General features: G+C 43.1%; 1 protein-coding gene across 1 annotated transcript; it reads right to left on the bottom strand.

Moving 5' to 3' along the window:
• Positions 1-646: 646 nt before the first annotated feature.
• nudt4b (nudix (nucleoside diphosphate linked moiety X)-type motif 4b) lies at positions 647-19,170 on the bottom strand. Its single transcript, XM_028570738.1, has 5 exons — positions 18,728-19,170; positions 5,356-5,466; positions 3,423-3,467; positions 3,130-3,217; positions 647-2,362 (listed from the first exon to the last, which is right to left on the bottom strand). The coding sequence occupies exons 1-5, from the start codon at positions 18,821-18,823 to the stop codon at positions 2,142-2,144; spliced, it is 561 nt and encodes a 186-aa protein (XP_028426539.1). The 5' UTR covers positions 18,824-19,170; the 3' UTR covers positions 647-2,141.
• Positions 19,171-19,731: the final 561 nt, after the last annotated feature.

Below are 19,731 nucleotides of genomic sequence, written 5' to 3' on the forward strand. Positions count from 1 at the left end.
CCAGATCATGATTCAAAATGCATTCATTTAACCATCTCTATTTCATACCAACCAACCTTCATATCCTAAACCCTTGGCACATTGTCACTGATACAAATATACTGTACATATTGTTCTCACTGGGGTTTTTGTTTTTTTCCTGCCATTTATACATTGTTAAAAAATATATAAAATATTAGGATACATTTTACAGTTACATTCAGGTTAAAAACACATGTTCAATGTTTCTCTTCAAATCTATTTACATATCTCTGCATGGTTACGAGTCGTCATTCAGCGGTCAACACAGGAGTGAGTGGGTGTCTCTTTTCAGTGAGAACGGTTATATGAGCAAAAAAATATCATCTGATATGGGACATTTTAATTGCTAATTTGAGCTATTTTTTTCCTTGGATTTCTGTCTTCATAATGAAAATGTAGTTTTTTCATTTAGATTATTTTTGAGGGATGTTTTTGCCTTTAATTGACAATATATAGTCACGATGCAGACAGGAAACAGAGAGAGAAAGACAGGGATGACCTAGAAACATTGCCGATGTTACATGGAATGAGTCTTAGACCCCATTATGCACCCAAAACTGCAGTTGTTTAGGCAATAACAAAAGAAATTTGAAGAAATATTGACGTATTTATATTAAAAACTACATCACTTTATTTTTTTTTTATTTTTAACCAGTCAAAGCTGTGATGGGCATTTTTCACAAATGACATTTCATAGACCAAACTATTAATAGATGAATCAAGAAAATAATCGGCAGATGAATCCAGAGTGAAATTAATTGTAAGTTGCAGCCCAAGGCGCATGTAATCTTGGTTACAAGTAGGTGATGGGAAAAACAATCAACTCGTACATGGAAATGATGTCATTTGGTGGTCAGTTTCTATCAAACTGCCCTGCAGCACCATGAGACATGATAAAACTGCTAAACGTTATTTTGAGAGCAGTCAACAATGATTCATTTTCATTTAAAGAAAATCCACTTTTTTAATTACCAGAGAGTTGAAATAAACTCAATTGACCCTAGCAGCACGTAATACGTAAGGCAAAGATGTCCTTTACACCATTAACAACGTTCACTTTGACAACGTGGGAAACTGTAACAAAGGTATGTGGCTTTAAACATTCAACAGACCAGTTTGTTGGATCAGTCAAGGTTAGTGGAGTAGGAACGTCAAAGTGAAACCATGAACACAGCAGCGTTGTGTCAAAGGATATCGAACACGGCGACATGACTCAGATCCTGTTAACGGAGGGGTCAACTCACTGACAGCTGGTGCAGTCATGTGAGATAGTACGTCTTTGACCTTTGACCCTGCCATTTAGGAAAACAAGCCATTTCTGGCATGGCCTTTTCAATTTCATTTTGTTCTCTTGTTTTTATTAATTATGTAAAATATTGTCACTTTAGTTACTTCTATTTTAACACAATCATCCATTTCTTGAAAGGAGATGTTGGGGCTGGCGTTGTCTTTATAAGCCAAGTTACTTAAAGTTTAGACTAATGTCAATCATCGATGATTACATGGTGCAAAGAAAATCCCACTTAACATGAAAATGCAACAGGGGAGATCCTTGAAACATATCAATGCTCAGGTGTCTTTTTAAAAATGAGATCCATGTAGTAGAATATGACATGTGCTGCTGTCATCATGGGTTGATGACTAGTGAAAGACATTATTATGTCTGGAAACATTCCCCACGTGGATGTGCTTTGGGGTCAATTACTCTTTTATTGACTAGAAAGCATATCCATTCTGCTAAAAATAAAATAAAAAATGACTGACGACCCAAATACAACATTCATACAAAGTTACTGTAAGGCGTTCCTTCACCAGGTCATTCACTCCAGCTGAGTCTGCAGCTTCCTCTTCCCAAGCTTCAGCTCATCGGTCTGGTGTTTGCCAGCAAAAGAAAAATGTTCTTGAGATATCTGAGGTTTTCCTGTCAGAGACTTCTGCTGCTCTGTCACACAAGTCTTTTAAACAGTTCTGGTGATGGCTTTGGTCTGTCCTGGAGCTAAGACTAGAAATGATACATACAGGAGAGCCATGTCTCTGAAAAGTCATTTGATTCATGCAAGACTGTACAGACTTTCAGTGAACTGTCCAAGCTTGACAGGACACGAGGTTTAGTTGCAGTCCTATCTGCACGAGGAGCCCAACACGTTGCCCGTCGAGGGTGTGGTGGCGGTAGCGCTGTAATGGGGGTAGTTGTCGTTTGGCGGAGGGCTCGGGAGGATTGAGTTTCCGTTGGTTGGGGAGCAGCTGAGCTGGAGCCTCCGCAGGTACTCGGCGTGGACAGGTTTGTGGCTCTGCAGCACTTTGATGGCCTCGTCCACGGTGAACCACTCCCGCTTACGGCCTGCAGGGGGAGACAGAGCACAATGTATGAGTTGAAAGAACGCTTTCATGTTGGGTTTTCCTTGTATCCCTAAATGTAGTGAAAGTAGACAGCCAGAACTGACACATTTTAATTTTATATATTACTATACAGATGATACACTAGACATGTTTGCCTCTTCCACAGGTTGAACTTACACTGTATCAAAGCCATTTCATCTCGTATGCAATACAGATCACGGCAATCACAAGCTTCAACATGTTACTCTCTCTTATCTATCATAGGAAGCAATGGTTCACTGTAATAACTGGAATAAGTGTAAAGTGATACGGTACTTTAATTGTGTCTAAGCTAATTGCTTTGTCCGGTTAGTAGGATTATTATTGTCATACGCACATGAAAACATGACATATACACCTACAAATGTGCAGACAATCATATAGTAGAACATAGTGAATGTAGCAGGCTCTGTTTTACACTGACAGGTAGAGGATGCTCTCCACTGAGCACATAACAAATTAAGGCTGGATACTGGCGTCCAGGCAACTGACAGCTGTAATATACTGCAGCTCAGAAGCACTGCAGCTACGACCAGCGGCCTAGATTTATAGGCACCTGTTGTCACTGCATACCCCAATGCCCGTATAGTCTCCGTACAGTACACTGGCCTTCTCGTAAATAAACAAACAGTCTACTGTAAAAGGTGAGCTAGTCATCGGCAGAGCAAGAAGAAAGAGACACGCCACAGCGTTCGCAAACATTCATGAGAAGGCGAAAGGAAACTGTACCGATGTTGACGGAGTCTTCCCAGGCCTCTAGTGTTTCTGTGACAGTCAACACATACACATATGTCCGGTGCTTCCGATCCTGGTTTTGCTTTAAGGATCAGAGAGACACAAACGGAATATTTAAAATGGTCATACACAACCATGCGTACATATTTCACCTGTCCCAACTATTCTAAACAAAACTACACATTACACACAAATCATATATTGCATGCTAATGGCTTACAAAACTGCACTTTGTCATGTATCTGTATGTTAAACTGCCTGAGTAAGACAAAGCTGCGAAAGCTTACCTCAAACACGCCAAGCAGACGTCCTAGCTTGCCCTTTACACCGGCCTGAGGAATAATTGAAGAAAAATCATTAGAATAATTTTTGGTGTGTACAGAACCAACAGACAGCAGAGGACATTTTTTTGTGTGATTTTCATAACGTTTTTGAGTACCCTCTATTCAGTCACAAAGATGAATAGAGGGTGGGAACATTAGAAAAGCAGTGTTCAACCACGGACTTTATTCGGTGTCAAAACAATGTGATGTGTATTACATTTCAATGTTTTAAAAGACTCCGTACTGAACTCCACTGTAATCTCCCAGGCTTTGATTTGATGTAGAAATGCTGGACAAACACAAAACAATGTTGGCCTCTGTTGCCTCACAGTTTCTTAAACTGACAGCCAAGCTACAATCACTGTTTCTCTTAATAAAAAGGTGTAATGATTTCTATATGGAACTATGTACTGATGTATTTAAGACTGGTTGAAGTCTTTAGGAAGGATTTACAGTAATTCTTATTATTAGTATCATTATCAATCCCATTCGCTTGAAAAAGAAAAAACCTGGCACCAATCCTGAAAGAGTATTATTGTGGAAATGTAATTACGTGTCTTTCATAACACTTAACAGTTGCTTTATTAATTCACAGGTTTCTGATTACTGTTGAGACATATGTCGAGACGGTCTTTCCCCCTCTCCAGTTCCCTGCTCAGCATACTTCACAAGTGTCACTCTGTGCCACCGATGTGTCCAGCAGCGGGCTGCAGGGTCCATGAAAGTCCAGGAATCCAGCGAGGAGCCACGTTTAGACTGCTGACGTAGCTGAGAACACAAGGTTCTCAACCAGAGGGCCCTCTGGAATACCAGCAGACTCCTCAGTCACCCAGCTACCGACACCGTGGCCCTTCAAATATATCGCCCCCCAGCCAACTGCAGCATGCAACTCCACTAGTCACTTCAACGTGTTTTTTTTTTTTTTTTTTTTTTTACTGTAAATGGACAACTGCAGTGACGTGAGAGAGTTGTATGACCCACAGATGTGATGCACAGATGTGTATTTAAGCATTTTAGCAGTATTTATAAATCATTATGAAATATATGATATGACATAACCTTTCCCTATCTATTTTCCCTTACCAAGAATTTGCCAAGTCACTCTCAAATTATAAAAATAATGTTTTACTTTTTTTTCTGTACTTTTTTTTTTTTTATTATTTACTTTGCTTTATTGATATAAAGTATATGGGGCAACCCCCCTGAAAAACAAATCATGTTTCTTGGTTAAAACTAAAGCAGAATGGGATGTTTTGAGGAATACCATAATATTTAGTATTCAGTGCACTAAAATAAAAAATAAAAGTGAGAATTATTCGGAAAATCTTGCAATTTGAATTGAAGACAGGGAGATTACTTTTTTTCCGGGAGCATTTAAGGCCTTTATTTCCACAGGACAGATGAAGACATGAAAGGGGAAAGAGAGAGAGAGAGAGAGAGGGGGAATGACATGCAGCAAAGGGCAGCAGGTCGGAGTCGAACTTGTGGCCGCTGCGTCAAGGCGTAAACCTCTATAGATGTGTGCCTGCTCTACCAACTGAGCTAACCAGCTACAGGGAGATGGCTTTTCAACATCAGGACATGTGGCCTTTGGATGTAGATGTTAAGATCAAACTCAGTAAAAAGGGCTTTTTTTTTTAAGATTACTTTTTTGGGCATTTCTGCCTTTAATGGATAGGACAGCTGAGATAAGAAAGGGGAAGGGGGGGGGGTTAGACATGCAGGAAATTGTCACAGGTCAGACTCTAACCCTGGACCTTCTGCGTCGAGGAATAAACCTCTACATATGTGCGCCTGCTCTACCAACTGAGCTAACCCGGCCACTGTATGTGCTCATTTTATGATTGCACAAAAAGGATTCTCAAAAAAAACAAATTTAATTCTTAGGCCTATTCACCTCCTCAAACACCTCTCGCACGGCTGCACCGCATGGCTCCTCCTCTGGCTCCATCCCACCTCCGGGGACGATCCACTGCTCCGGGTGCCGACTGCTGCTGACCAGCAAAACCTATATAAAAAAAAGCTCAAGTTTTAAGAATTGTATAACATATTATTTTTACTGTGAAATAAGGTATGTGTGTCTCCATACGCCCCTAGACACAGATAAACAGGACACATCAGGGGGAAGTGCCTTCAGTTTCGTTGGTGCATTAAGTTACATATTGAAACTGAGGACTTGCCATGATACATGACCCATGACCCTTTTGACTCTAGTCTAAAGGGCAGACGGCTGATGATAGGTGCTGCCTCGGCTATTTATTCTCTGTTGCTGCCTACAGAAACCTAAATCCACCACAGCCTTCAAAGCTTTAAATATTGAATCCTGACATGGTATAAATGGCGGTCCCTCCAGGAACTTTTCCGCAAATTTGACCAATAACCGGAGTTTCCCGCGACTTCAACCAATCACAGCAGTCCCACGTGTCAAACTTTGTATCAGTATGTGACTCTGAGAGCCAATGATTAAGCAGGAGTGAGAACGGGTTGACATCACACGTACGTCGCCAAATTCATTTCCTTGTTTCGGTTATGAAGACGAGACGTGTGTGTGACTCGAACATCTCACATTTAACAAAACGTACAGCGAAAGACCGTGCATAATTTCAGACCATCCTACATTTACATACAGGTATACATTTTAACATCAATGTATGCTGTAACGTTTTTCACTTTGAAGTCGCTGAAAGCGGCTGCTGTTTCAATCCTGTTGGCTGGCGGGCGGGGCTGCTGCATAGTTCCCCCCACAACTCACACACACACACACACACACACACACACACACACACACACACACACACACACACACACACACACACACACACACACACACACACACACACACACACACACACACACACACACACACACACACGAGATGAGACGTAGGCTACAGGATCACCTAAATTGAGGACAGCTACGTTGGTTACTGTAAGTGCAATGATAAGTTAAAGTCCAATAAGTAACGTTACTTTATCAACCGTATAAATGTGTGTCCCAGGCCAGGATAGGAAATGAACTAACAATGTAAAGATCAACAAGCCACTGACACATATGTTCAAATTTGATTAATTCAATAAATTATTATTTTTTGTCTTAAATCCACTAGCCATTTTCATATTATACTAACATTTGCAGCATCCTGAACCTTTTTGGTAAGATTACTAGGAAAACTCAGCCCAGAGTAATTTTATTCTCCCCAAAACAAGTTTCCTTTTTATTTTTAAAGAACTATCCAAAAAGAAATCGCAACTTTTTTGCAAATTTCATTGTCTCTCGCAACTTCACTGCAACAAAAATACAAAAGACATCGCAATTCTTTACAAAAAGCTCCCACGAAATCAGGCATTTTGGGCCGCAACAATCTCAAAAAAAGACCGCGAAATCCTGGAGGTGACTGAAATGGTCTTCTGAGTGGGCACACACACACACACACACACACACACACACACACACACACACACACACACACACACACACACACACACCTTGTAATGGGACAACACTGAAGAAATTACACTTTGCTACAATGTAAAGTATTAAGTGTACAGCTTGTATAACAGTGTAAATGTGCAGTCCCCTCAAAATAACTCAACATACAGCCATTAATGTCTAAACCGCTGGCAACAAAAGTCAGTACACCCCTATGTTAAATTCCCATAGAGGCAGGCAGATTTTTATTTGCCTGCCTCTGTTATTTCATGGATCCAGGATACTATGCATCCTGATAAAGTTCCCTTGGCCTTTGGAATTAAAATAGCCCCACTTCATCACATGCCCTTCACCATACCTAGAGATTGGCATGGTTTTATGTTGGTTAGCCTAATAGCTAGTTTGATTTGCATTGAGAGATGATTTTATGGAAAGTACCCCATGCCAATCTCTAGGTATGGTGAAGGGTATGTGATGAAGTGGTGCTATTTTAATTCCAAAGGCCAAGGGAACTTTATCAGGATGCATAGTATCCTGGATCCATGAAATAACTGGCCTTTAATAATAAAAATCTGCCTGCCTCTATGGGAATTTAACATAGGGGTGTACTGACTTTTGTTGCCAGCGGTTTAGACATTAATGGCTGTGTGTTGAGTTATTTTGAGGGGACAGCACATTTACACTGTTATACAAGCTGTAAACTTAATACTTTACATTGTAGCAAAGTGTAATTTCTTCAGTGTTGTCCCATTAAAAGATATAATGAAATATTTACTAAAATGTGAGGGGTCTACTCACTTTTGTGAGATACCACACACACACACACACACACACACACATACACACACACACACACACACACACACACAATATATAAAAAAAACTGTACTTTACTCCTTTCAAATTTCACCTGGTAATTCCAATTATTGTAAAATATCACCTGGGTAATAGAGTGAGCTAACTTCCTTTTTTACGCAAACCACTAACTAGAATAAACTGAGGATTTTTGGGAACCTTAGCATGTATGCATCGGTTATATTTTTCAGTGAAAAACCATTCTCCTGTTTTCATCAACTATTTTTGGTTTATTCTTTCTCAGAGGCTCTGTATCATCAAGTATCTAGTCTGCTTTGTCAATAACCATCCATCCATCTTCGTCCGCTTATCCGGTGTCGGGTCGCGGGGGGAGCAGTTCCAGCAGGGGACCCCAAACTTCCCTTTCCCGAGCAACATTAACCAGCTCCGACTGGGGATCCGGCGTTCCCAGGCCAGGTTGGAGATATAATCCCTCCACCTAGTCCTGGGTCTTCCCCGAGGCCTCCTCCCAGCTGGACGTGCCTGGAACACCTCCCTAGGGAGGCGCCCAGGGGGCATCCTTACCAGATGCCCGAACCACCTCAACTGGCTCCTTTCGACGCAAAGGAGCAGCGGCTCTACTCCGAGCTCCTCACGGATGACTGAGCTTCTCACCCTATCTCTAAGGGAGACGCCAGCCACCCTCCTGAGGAAACCCATTTCGGCTGCTTGTACCCTGGATCTCGTTCTTTCGGTCATGACCCAGCCTTCATGACCATAGGTGAGGGTAGGAACGAAAACTGACCGGTAGATCGAGAGCTTTGCCTTCTGGCTAAGCTCTCTTTTCGTCACAACGGTGCGATAGATTGAATGCAATACCGCACCCGCTGCGCCGATTCTCCGACCAATCTCCCGCTCCATTGTCCCCTCACTCGCGAACACAACCCCAAGGTACTTGAACTCCTTCACTTGGGGTAAGGACTCATTCCCTACCTGGAGAAGGCATTCCATCGGTTTCCTGCTGAGAACCATGGCCTCAGATTTAGAGGTGCTGATCCTCATCCCAACCGCTTCACACTCGGTTGCGAACCGATCCAGTGAGTGCTGAAGGTCGCAGGCCGATGATGCCATCAGGACCACATCATCTGCAAAGAGCAGCGATGAGATCCCCAGCCCACCAAACTGCAACCCCTCCCCACCCCGACTACGCCTCGATATCCTGTCCATAAATACTACAAACAGGATTGGTGACAAAGCGCAGCCCTGGCGGAGGCCAACCCTCACCTGAAACGAGTCCGACTTACTACCGAGAACCCGGACACAGCTCTCGCTTTGGTTGTACAGAGATTGGATGGCCCTGAAAAGAGACCCCTCACCCCATACTCCCGCAGCACCTCCCACAGTATCTCCCGGGGACCCGGTCATACGCCTTCTCCAAATCCACAAAACACATGTAGACCCGGTTGGGCATACTCCCAGGCTCCCTCCAGGATCCTTGCGAGTGAAGAGCTGGTCCGTTGTTCCACGACCAGGACGGAATCCGCATTGTTCCTCCTCAACCCGAGGTTCGACTATCGGCCGAACCCTCCTTTCCAGCACCTTGGAGTAGACTTTACCAGGGAGGCTGAGAAGTGTGATACCCCTATAATTGGCACACACCCTCTGGTCCCCCTTTAAAAAGGGGAACCACCACCCCAGTCTGCCACTCCTTTGGCACCGTCCCAGACTTCCACGCAATGTTGAAAAGGCGTGTCAACCAGGACAGCCCCTCCACACCCAGAGCCTTGAGCATTTCTGGACGGATCTCATCAATCCCGGGGCTTTGCCACTGTGTAGTTGTTTGACTACATCAGTGACTTCCGCCTGGGAAATCGGCGACAATCCCCCATTATCCTCCAGCTCTGCCTCTAACATAGAGGGCGTATTAGTCGGATTCAGGAGTTCCTCAAAGTGCTCCTTCCACCGCCCTATTACCTCCTCAGTTGAGGTCAACAGTGTCCCATCCTTACTGTACACAGCTTGGATGGTTCCCCTTCCCCCCTCCTGAGGTGGCGAACAGTTTTCCAGAAGCACTTTGGTGCCGACCGAAAGTCCTTCTCCATGTCTTCTCCAAACTTCTCCCACACCCGCTGCTTTGCCTCTTTCACGGCAGAGGCTGCAGCCCTTCGGGCCCTTCGGTACCCTGCAACTGCCTCCGGAGTCCTCCGGGATAACATATCCGGAAAGACTCCTTCTTCAGTCGGACGGCTTCCCTGACCACCGGTGTCCACCACGGTGTTCGTGGGTTACCGCCCCTTGAGGCACCTAAGACCCTAAGACCACAGCTCCTCGCCGCAGCTTCAGCAATGGAAACTTTGAACATTGTCCACTCGGGTTCAATGCCCCCAGCCTCCACAGGGATGCACGAAAAGCTCCGCCCGGAGGTGTGAGTTGAAAGTCTGTTGGACAGGGGCCTCCTCCAGACGTTCCCAATTTACCCGCACTACACGTTTGGGCTTACCAGGTCTGTCCAGAGTCTTCCCCACCCTCTGACCCAACTCATCACCAGATGGTGATCGGTTGACAGCTCTGCCCCTCTCTTCACCCAGTGTCCAAAACATACGGCCTCAGATCAGATGAAACGATTATGAAATCGATCATTGACCTTCGGCCTAGGGTGCTCTGGTACCAGGTACACTTATGAGCATCCCTATGTTCGAACATGGTGTTAGTTATAGACAATCCATGACTAGCACAGAAGTCCAACAACAAACACCCACTCTGGTTTAGATCAGGAGGCCGTTCCTCCCAATCACGCCTCCAGGTGTCTCCATCATTGCCCACGTGTGCGTTGAAGTCCCCCCAGCAGAACAATGGAGTCCCCCACTGGAGCCCGATGCAGGACTCCAGTCAAGGTCTCAAGAAGGCCGAATACTCCGAACTCCTGTTTGGTGCATATGCACAAACAACAGTCAGAGTTTTCCCCCCACAACCCGCAGGCGTAGGGAGGCGACCCTCTCGTCCACGGGTAAACTCCAACACAGCGCGCTCAGCCGGGGCTTGTGAGTATCCCCACACCCGCCCGGCGCCTCACACCCTGGGCAACTCCGGAGAAGAAAAGAGTCCACCCCTATCCAGGAGTATGGTTCCAGAACCAAGACTGTGCGTGAGGTAAGCCCCACCAGATCTAACCGGTAGCGCTCCACCCTCCCGCACCAGTTCGGCTCCTTCCCCACAGAGAGGTGACGTTCACGTCCCCAGAGCCAGCGTCTGCCGCCCGGGTCTGGTCCGTCGAGGCCCCTGACCTTCACTGCCACCCATGTGGCATCGCACCCGACCCCAACGGTTCCTCCCACAGGTGGTGGGCCCATGGGATGGAGAGGGAGTTGCCACGTAGCTTGTTCGGGCTGTGCCCGGCGGGCTCCGTGGCAAACCCGGCCACCAGGCGCTCGCCCGGCGAGCCCGCCGTCTGGGCCTGGCTCCAGGCGGGGCCCCGGCTTCCTCCGGGCAGGGTCACTCCATCTCTGCTTAGCTTTTGCATTCGGGTTTTTGAACCATTCTTTGTCTGGCCCCTCACCTGAGACCACTTTGCCTTGGGAGACCCTACCAGGAGCACAAAGCTCCAGACAACACAGCCCTCAGGTTCACAGAGACACACAAACCTCTCCACCACGATAAGGTGATGGTTCACGGAGAGGTTTTGTCAATAACATTTTTGGGAATTTTTCCAGAAGTGCGATGAAGCTCAATAAAAGCCAGTGTTGCATTGTGTGAAGCATTCCAAGCCCAACATGACCCCAGCAAAAAATGCGTGTAAACCAAGCATGAGCCACTCAAACTCTGTCAGTGCTCCCCTAAGCGGCCCGCAGGCCTTGAATTACACTACAGTTGCAGCGTACACTGATATGCACAGATCAGATGTGCCTGTGTCTGCAGTTTGTGGAAGTATCCATATAGCTACCACAACATACACAAGCCCATCTGCTGTAAACATTATGACATTTGCAGGGAGCAATTAGCTCATTATTAAGACACTGACAGGACATGCCATAATAATATTAACAGCCAATTCAGGTTGTCAGTGGTTCAATTATTTGTGATTTATCAGCATTTTCGGAATCTCTTACATTGTGTGATTGTCAGTTCAGAAATTATTTTATAATACACAACAATCAGTGAAGGTAAATGCATTAAAAAGAGAAAAGTGTGTTAAGCAGCTTACAAGTTACAAGTCACGTACAGTTACAACGTACAGTTACATTTACCTCTGCCAGCCATCTGATCACCATATCCACTTATCTGCCAGAGGAGTCATTCTGTGACTTAATCCTAACTCAGCATTTATATACCTTCCCTTATGTTCTCTAATGGGATTGTGGCTGCAGCTACTAGAGGCCTTCTGAAGCTCTTCTAAGGGGCTTTGACAGTGTGCTGCTGCCTTTCTTATGTGCCCATTCAGCAAACTCAGCAACTTGCTTCTTCCCAGACGATGTACTGTAGATTATAGGATGAAGGGCAGTGGGGTATATGAATGCCAAGCATGATGATGTGGATTTAGTGTGTGCATGCTCAGTAAACATTTCCTGTAGATGAAAAGGTTCAAGAAAACCCCACAACAGGTGTTTGTCACATTCAACAGGTGTATGTCTTATATGGTGTACAGTAAGTGACGTGTGTTAGAGGAAGGGGCATTGACACTAATAGTTTTAAACATTGCTGGTGCAGAACATGACGTCTTCTCAGTAAAGTGCAGACTGTAAAAAAATGTGCAAAGTTGAACCTCGTAACCTGCTTGAGTGACAGACTGGTCTCATGAAGTATGTATGACACGCCAATTCGTATGCCATTATTGCCGTGTTATAAAGACGCATACTCGCTTTTTAGCATGTTTATCAACGCCGTTTGGCCTCCATTGACTAACATTACCTTGCAATTGCGTGTGAATTTACGCCGTAGCGAGTAGTATGAAAGGGCAAAAATCCACATAGGGAGTTTGGTCGGGGTGGGGGTTGGGTAAAACACAGGACTTTCACCCAGGAGACCGAGGATCGCGTCCCGCGTGTGACGTTTCCTTGTCTCGCGTGTGACCCGCATGTGACTTTTCCTTAACTCAACCGTTGCTTTCTTCTTTTACTAAACCCAACCGGTGCTTCTTTTCCTAAACTCAACCGTAGCTTTCTTCTTGCGATAAAGTTGGCGTGTACATTTACGCGAAGTCATGATGCCATGTTGTGAGTGAGCTCTTTGATGTAAAGGCTGGCCTTTGCCAGTGAGGTGAGCTAAAACAAAAACATTTGTCCTTTTAAAAAAAAAAAAAAAAGAAAAATCTCAATCTGAGAAAGGGGCAGTGAATTCAACTAAGAAAAAAACATAAGAATGTGTGTCATATGCAGAAAGGGTTAATTTGTCCTCCTTTTGAACATGAATGTTACCTGCCGGAAGTCTGATTTCATATGGGCTAATATTGTGCTATGTACTTCCATGCCGGATGGGTTATTTCAGTGGTATGACATAATAAAACATTCATTATTTATGTTTTGGGTGTGTTTGAGATCTCCGAGCACTCCAACCCGCTGCCCTCGCTGTCTGATTGTGTGCGTCTGTGTGTTGGGCTGCACAGCGAGGCTTAAAAGGGACATTACTGGAATCAACGTGTCCTAATCCTAAAGTGTGAAATGTATACAAAACAAAAGCCACAGACAGGGCAGCGAGAACAAAGCAGATATCTGCTCTGGTTGTTCCATTTTTATCTTGTCATTGTTGCCCTTCATCTGTCCATCCTCAGAATACAGCGCAGGCTACATTTAGTTTTGTTTTAATGAATTGAGGAATGTAGAGCACCCAATCGACATACTACAAACTGTGTATAATTAAGAATTTGTTTCTTCACATGTGCTTCTGAGATGAATACAGCTGCACGTTCATAAAAGGGAGCAGCAGGGGTTTGGTGTTGCCTTTAAGCTTTGCAAAAGGACACACAGTGAGACGAGACATTTGTCATCACACCAAAACCAAGCCTGCAAGCTTCTATTAATCTCTCTAAGCACCAAGTCACCGGGACAAATATTACAAACCCAATCAATTCACTAAAACGCAGGTATATTAAGTGCATTAAGCGGTCAGCGATGTGAATGTCATGATGACAACCTTTTCGATTGATGTACCCCACAGCCCAGTTATCCATCTTGTTTTAAATGTGTGTTTTGAATAGATTGTAAACTGGATGTTATTTAACACTATAATTTATTTTTAAAAAGTGGATATTTTTCTCTGTTTTGTGCGCCATCTGACATTACCTGTCACACATTGTGGAATTTGTTTTTGTATGTCTGAAGTGCTAATAAAAAATGTATCACAAAAAAGGGGATATTGATTTAAAAAAGCCATTCAGTTTGCTAGCTATTTCAATCATTGACATTTATACATTGCTTTTAGCTAGCTTTTTAAACTGTTAATCCATTATTTAGACAACTATTTCAACCAGTTATCTATTACTTTTAGATAACTATCAACCATTCGACCATTACTTTTAGCTTACTATCTCAACAGTTAATCTACTAGATTTGCCTATTCGAACTTATTATTCATTGTACGTAACTATTAGGGCTGTGTATTAGCAAGAATTTGGCGATACGATACGTATCACAATACATGGGTCACGATTCAATATATTGCGATACTGTGCATAAGGAGATATATTGGGATTTTTTTAAAGTATAATAATTTTAGAAAAACTAATGTTTAAAAAAAAGACATGATGTTCATCAAAGTCAAAGACGTTTACTTTAGGTAAACAATTCAGGACACAGAAAATCAAACTGCCAGTTTGAGATTGTGGTTCACAGGTTCTTAGTGAGCAAATGTTTATATGCTAAAGTAGCCAAAGTTCAGCCATAGCTACGTTGTTAGCTTCTAGCAAAAAGTCAGGCACTGCTAGGCACTGCTAGGCAAGGACACTAGTGGTGTGTCTCAGCATAGCCATCTAGCAGTAGGGGGTTTGAACAAAACATAAACATGAACCACTGTCTAACATTAATATTTTTGAACGTTTAAAAAAAAAAAAAAAAAAAAAATTTTGCCTTTTTGAAAATCGATGCAGTATTGCAAAATAAAATATTGCGATACTCAAGTGTATCGATTTTTTTTAATCAAAAATTGTAGTCAAATGAGTAAAGCTACTCTACAAATCTTTCCAAGTAACCCTGGTTGGGAATCATGATATGTACCCAGAGCTTTACTCTTTCTGACCTTTCCTATAACTTTTGACTTTTTAAACAGAAGAGCAGCACTGCTGTAAACTCCATAGGCGACAGTTAAAAGTGTGACGAAAAACCCAAACAAAATAACTCACACCGTCATGATACATAGGTCAAGGGTCAGCTGGCAGCTGAACGCTGAGTACAGGAAACCCACTTATATTTGGAAAGAGTGGCAGGGTGAAGGAGAAACCCCAGAGGGAATACAATGCAGCGTTTCCCAGTGACATTTTGCAACTTACGTCACTTACCAGGGGCCCTCAGTGTTTAAAAAAAAAGAAAAGAAAAAAAAGGATGTGGGCACATTTTACGGTAACATGCAGTAAATCTTTCTTCTGGGTAATGAAAAACACTGTGGATTAATGTCAGAACTCATGTGGCGTTACCTAACCTTTCTCTAGTGTCACACTGCCAGACCTTCCTCCACAGCGCTGCGGAGGAGGGTCTGGCTAGTCCACACAGCATTCCGGGATAAGAGAAAAATGTGCTCAGATTTATTTTATTATCTAATTTCTTTAAACCAATCACAATCGTCATAGGCGGCGTTAAGCCCCAGACACGACACCGCAAAATTTTGAACGACAACACAAAGAAAGCGAAAGGTAACGGAAAACCGGCTGTAATAGAGGGACATCTGGTGGAATTTCCGGCAGCACCTGAACAATCTCGGAAGTGGAACGTCGTCAATATAGATTTACCTTTCTCTAATCCAAAAATCAATCCGACAGTGGAAGTTACAAAGAACAAGCTTCAACTCCTGGATGAGGACATGCCACAAGTAAAGTGCATCTGTATCTGACTTAGAAAAGAAGATCATTCATTCATAACTCAGTATCTCAATTTGAGATATCAGAACCACCATTGGTAGTAAAACAGAGGCTGTGACAGTGAGTCCTCTGGCATGGCCTCACGCAGGGATAGCAAGCAGGGATATTTCGGAGGACATCAACACCTACTCCTACAGGAGGAATGCCTGTAGCTGTCAAATAAAGGCTCTAAATGCCAAACCGAGAAGAGAGAATGATGGAAAGTGTAAAGACACTCAAGTACACAAATGCAGGGGCAGAATCAATAGCGTTAAGACAGTAATATAGTCGCAACATTATACAGGTATCAACAAATAAGAGAGCAGTCGTAAACAGGGACTGTCAGAGACAAACAGCACGAGACAATACCTACATTTCTGACTTTCTGCTGAAGCATCCAATCACACCGATAACCTCCAACTCCCATTCCCAGTAAGACATGATTTACAGTCTGCTGCAGTACCTTCAATATGTAGCCGCTGGGACATAAATTCAAAAACAACATGGTAACTGCTGTCTCCATCAGATCATTTCTCTCACTCTAAATAATGCATGAAATCATGGCATTATATTAAGTTTATTTTAATTAAGCATCAACACTACCAAGCACAGTATGGAACACATTAGGTTGCTCCTAAATCATGAAACAAACATTTGAAATGGTACAAGTTAAGATTGACAACAGTTAACTTAAAAAGTTTTGTTTCTGTCCACCTGACTAATGTGAGACCATTAGTCACTCTCCTTTTAGCACCGTTTTGGTCTCCACCAACCTCCCAAAGGCAAGTTTCTGGCTCTTTAGTTGCTAAGTGCTCCACTATGTTTACCTGCTAGTCGCTAACTCTTTTTGATAAAAACAGCTACCTGCTGCTGCTGGAAACAACACTAATAAGAGTGGTGAACCAAAGCAGTAAATTTGCAGGTCATAAAACCAAAACATGTAGTCGTTACCAGATCTGAGGGGAATTGCATAGTCATTTAATCTATTGTTAATATAAAAATATGAATTACAGCAGCTTTAAAGCTTTACTTTTACTGCATTCTGATTATTTCTGTGCAGCAACCAGGTGAGAAAGTTGTGATACTTTCACACAAAACACACCCACAGATTTGTGGCTTTCACCGTGAGCTTCACAATATCCAATCACAATAACTTTAGATCTCTAAAAACATTAAGCTGGGATAAATCTTTGGGTTACTTGTATAAATTTGAATCAACTGTATGAATGAGTAGACTTCATTTAATCTTTCAGAAAATCTAGGACTTCTTATTTAACTATGGGTTTCTACAACCTACCACTACATTATTATGACGTAAAATAATTAAAGAAGCTCTCTTGGCACACAGTCCACAAGCAACTCACATATTGTGAAACCCTAGTTTTCTGTAATGTCAGGTTCCTGTTTTCCCCTGTTGGGAGTTTCATTGTTGTAGTACCTCGCCCTGGGGGCTCAGCTTTCTCCTATCCTCTCCAAAAACAAAACAATCCAAAAGCATGTATTGCTCTTATTTCCCTACAGTTGGGTCTCCTGTGTCTAGGAACAGATTGTATATGTATGGCATGCTTTTAAGGAAATCTTGATGACACAAAGCCCCATATCTCAAGCTTCTTTAGACAGAAAATTGCCATTGTTAATAACAAAAATCATAAATCAGATCACCAGACTGGTTCTAATACTTCAAGCAGTGCCATCTATGTGATTGCATGATCAGACATGCTGATGATGGTCACACCTACACTCTTATGTTGTCACAATGTTCTCGGACTGTCATTTCCTGTAATTACAAGTCATAAGAATCAGTGTACAAACAAATTCTGAGTAAAATGAAGCACGAGTGCAGTAGTACAGTTACAAAAGGTGTGGGTGTGTGTGTGACACGTGTTTTCGGACTTCGACCAACCCTTTTTAATTTCCATTTTATTTATTTAGTTAATTTTCTGCAGTTTTTGTACCGTTTAATTAGCCATCTGTATTTAATATGGGTCACTGTTTTTATTGTTTTTTTGTTTGTGTAGGCCTATGCTGCATGTTAAATATCGTATGTACAAATGATAATTTTAGCGTAATAGTCTATTCTCTTAGGAGTATCACAGCTAATGTATTTTTAATTAGGTTTGGGGTGGAAAACACTTGGTACGGAAATCCGCTTTGAAGTTCAATATACTGTATTGTATATCACCGAGAAAAGACAACAACTATCTCTGCTACCCCATATTCATTATTTACATGGTGAGGTCCCCTTTAAATCCTCATCCACATACGCAGCTGACCGCTCAAGGCCGGCGAGATGCACCATAATCATGAATGGACACTGCTGTCATGGATGCTTACCCTGTCGTGATATTAAATCTGGTGAAGTGACGCGACATTTGATAGATATATTTAATAATAGCCTTCTGGCCTTATCCTGTCACCTAACACACGCCGATGTTGTCGCCGGTGTTGAACCCGCTATTGAAGGAAACGTGCAACAGAGCGCCTCGCCCCCTCTATTAGCTACCTCAAGCTAACAAGACGCAAACCGGAAGTTGAGCGGCTTCGTCTTCAAAATAAGAGTTTTGCTTTAATTCAATGCTGTTTCAAATGGGGTTCTTGGTTAGTTTTTTTTATTTTGAAAGTCATAGCCGTTAGTAGTTTGTTATTAATAGAAGCTACCTTGACAACAGCCTTTTTCCCCTCTTTCTCTACGAGCTCCTCAAACTAGCCTAAACTGGATGGCCCAAGGCGCATCACCAGCAGCAGCAGCAGCAAACAAACCAAAACAGTGGCATTGTGAGAGACAGAAAACAGTGTAAACGCAGCTACACCTAGAAGGAGACGCTAATGTCAAAACCAAAATGTGTTTTATTAAAGACCATTGTCATGTTGTATTCATAATCCCCGCTGTTCTGTTTGAATGACTGGGTTGGGTGCAGACGAGGGATGACTAGGCCACAAAGTCAAACACAGCCCCTGGATATTGTCCGTGTGGTCCAGTCACACATACTGCGGAACCTCTTACCTCTTCTTCACGTTCATTCTTGAAGCACAGACATGCTGCTCGTTTCTTGAAGCCCTCGCCATCGTATGTCCTGGTCTGGTTCGGTTTGAGCTTCATTATTGGTTTATTCTGCCTCCTTTAGATAAAACCGGCAAAAACAGAGGGAAGAGGGTCCAATGAGTTAACAGCAGAGCCACCGCATCGCTGCTGCTCTCTGCATCCGTGGTCCGAGATGGTCAGTAAGGAGGAGGGAGGGGGTTGTTGGAGAGATCCCAAGGTACCCGTCAGACTATGCTGGATTATTTTTTTTCCTAATACAATCAGCGAAAGACACATGCGGGTCAAGGCTCTAGCTGCTCACTGTGATTTCCAGTCGGCAGTGCGTGTGCAGCCCCGCAGGCAGAGATCTTATGTAGACTACAGCCTACACAGCACGGCCCTCCTCTGGATCCATTTGCGCATGGTCGCTGACTCAGTACAATGGACAGGCAGACGGGAGTTTAGATATACAGATCACTCCTCTGAGGCAGGAATGAGCTCATTGGTTGAGTTTGGTCTCAGTGGGTGGAGCTACACTTCTGCTCAAAACAGTAGGCTAGATAATAAACAAATGCGTAATTTGTGCTGTTCTCCCCCAGACTGGTGCTGCACACCATGGGACAAGTTGTCCTGTTTCAGAGTGTGCGTTTATTCAGGACTGATCTGGGCTTGGTGAAATATCTACAATAACTTGCCATGACACAAAATATATAGGAATAATGTTCAGGTTTTATTTATTTACTCATTCAGTTAAATATTCTAATTTCTATAAATTCCCAACATCCCATTTCCCAATTTGAATGTTTAAGTGCTGTTTCAAAGCATTCTCTACACTGCCAGGAATGCAATTCTAGTTAGGAAATACTTTAGGTCTTACTTTGTTTTCTACAACGGTTCAAATCCAAATATACTAAGTCGAAAAATAATGTAATCAGCCAATGCAAAAACAAAATTGTTGAACTTAAAAGCCCCCCCAAGGTTGCTAC

The sequence above is a fragment of the Perca flavescens genome, chromosome 23, assembly GCF_004354835.1.
Source record: "Perca flavescens isolate YP-PL-M2 chromosome 23, PFLA_1.0, whole genome shotgun sequence".
Classification (NCBI taxonomy): domain Eukaryota; kingdom Metazoa; phylum Chordata; class Actinopteri; order Perciformes; family Percidae; genus Perca; species Perca flavescens.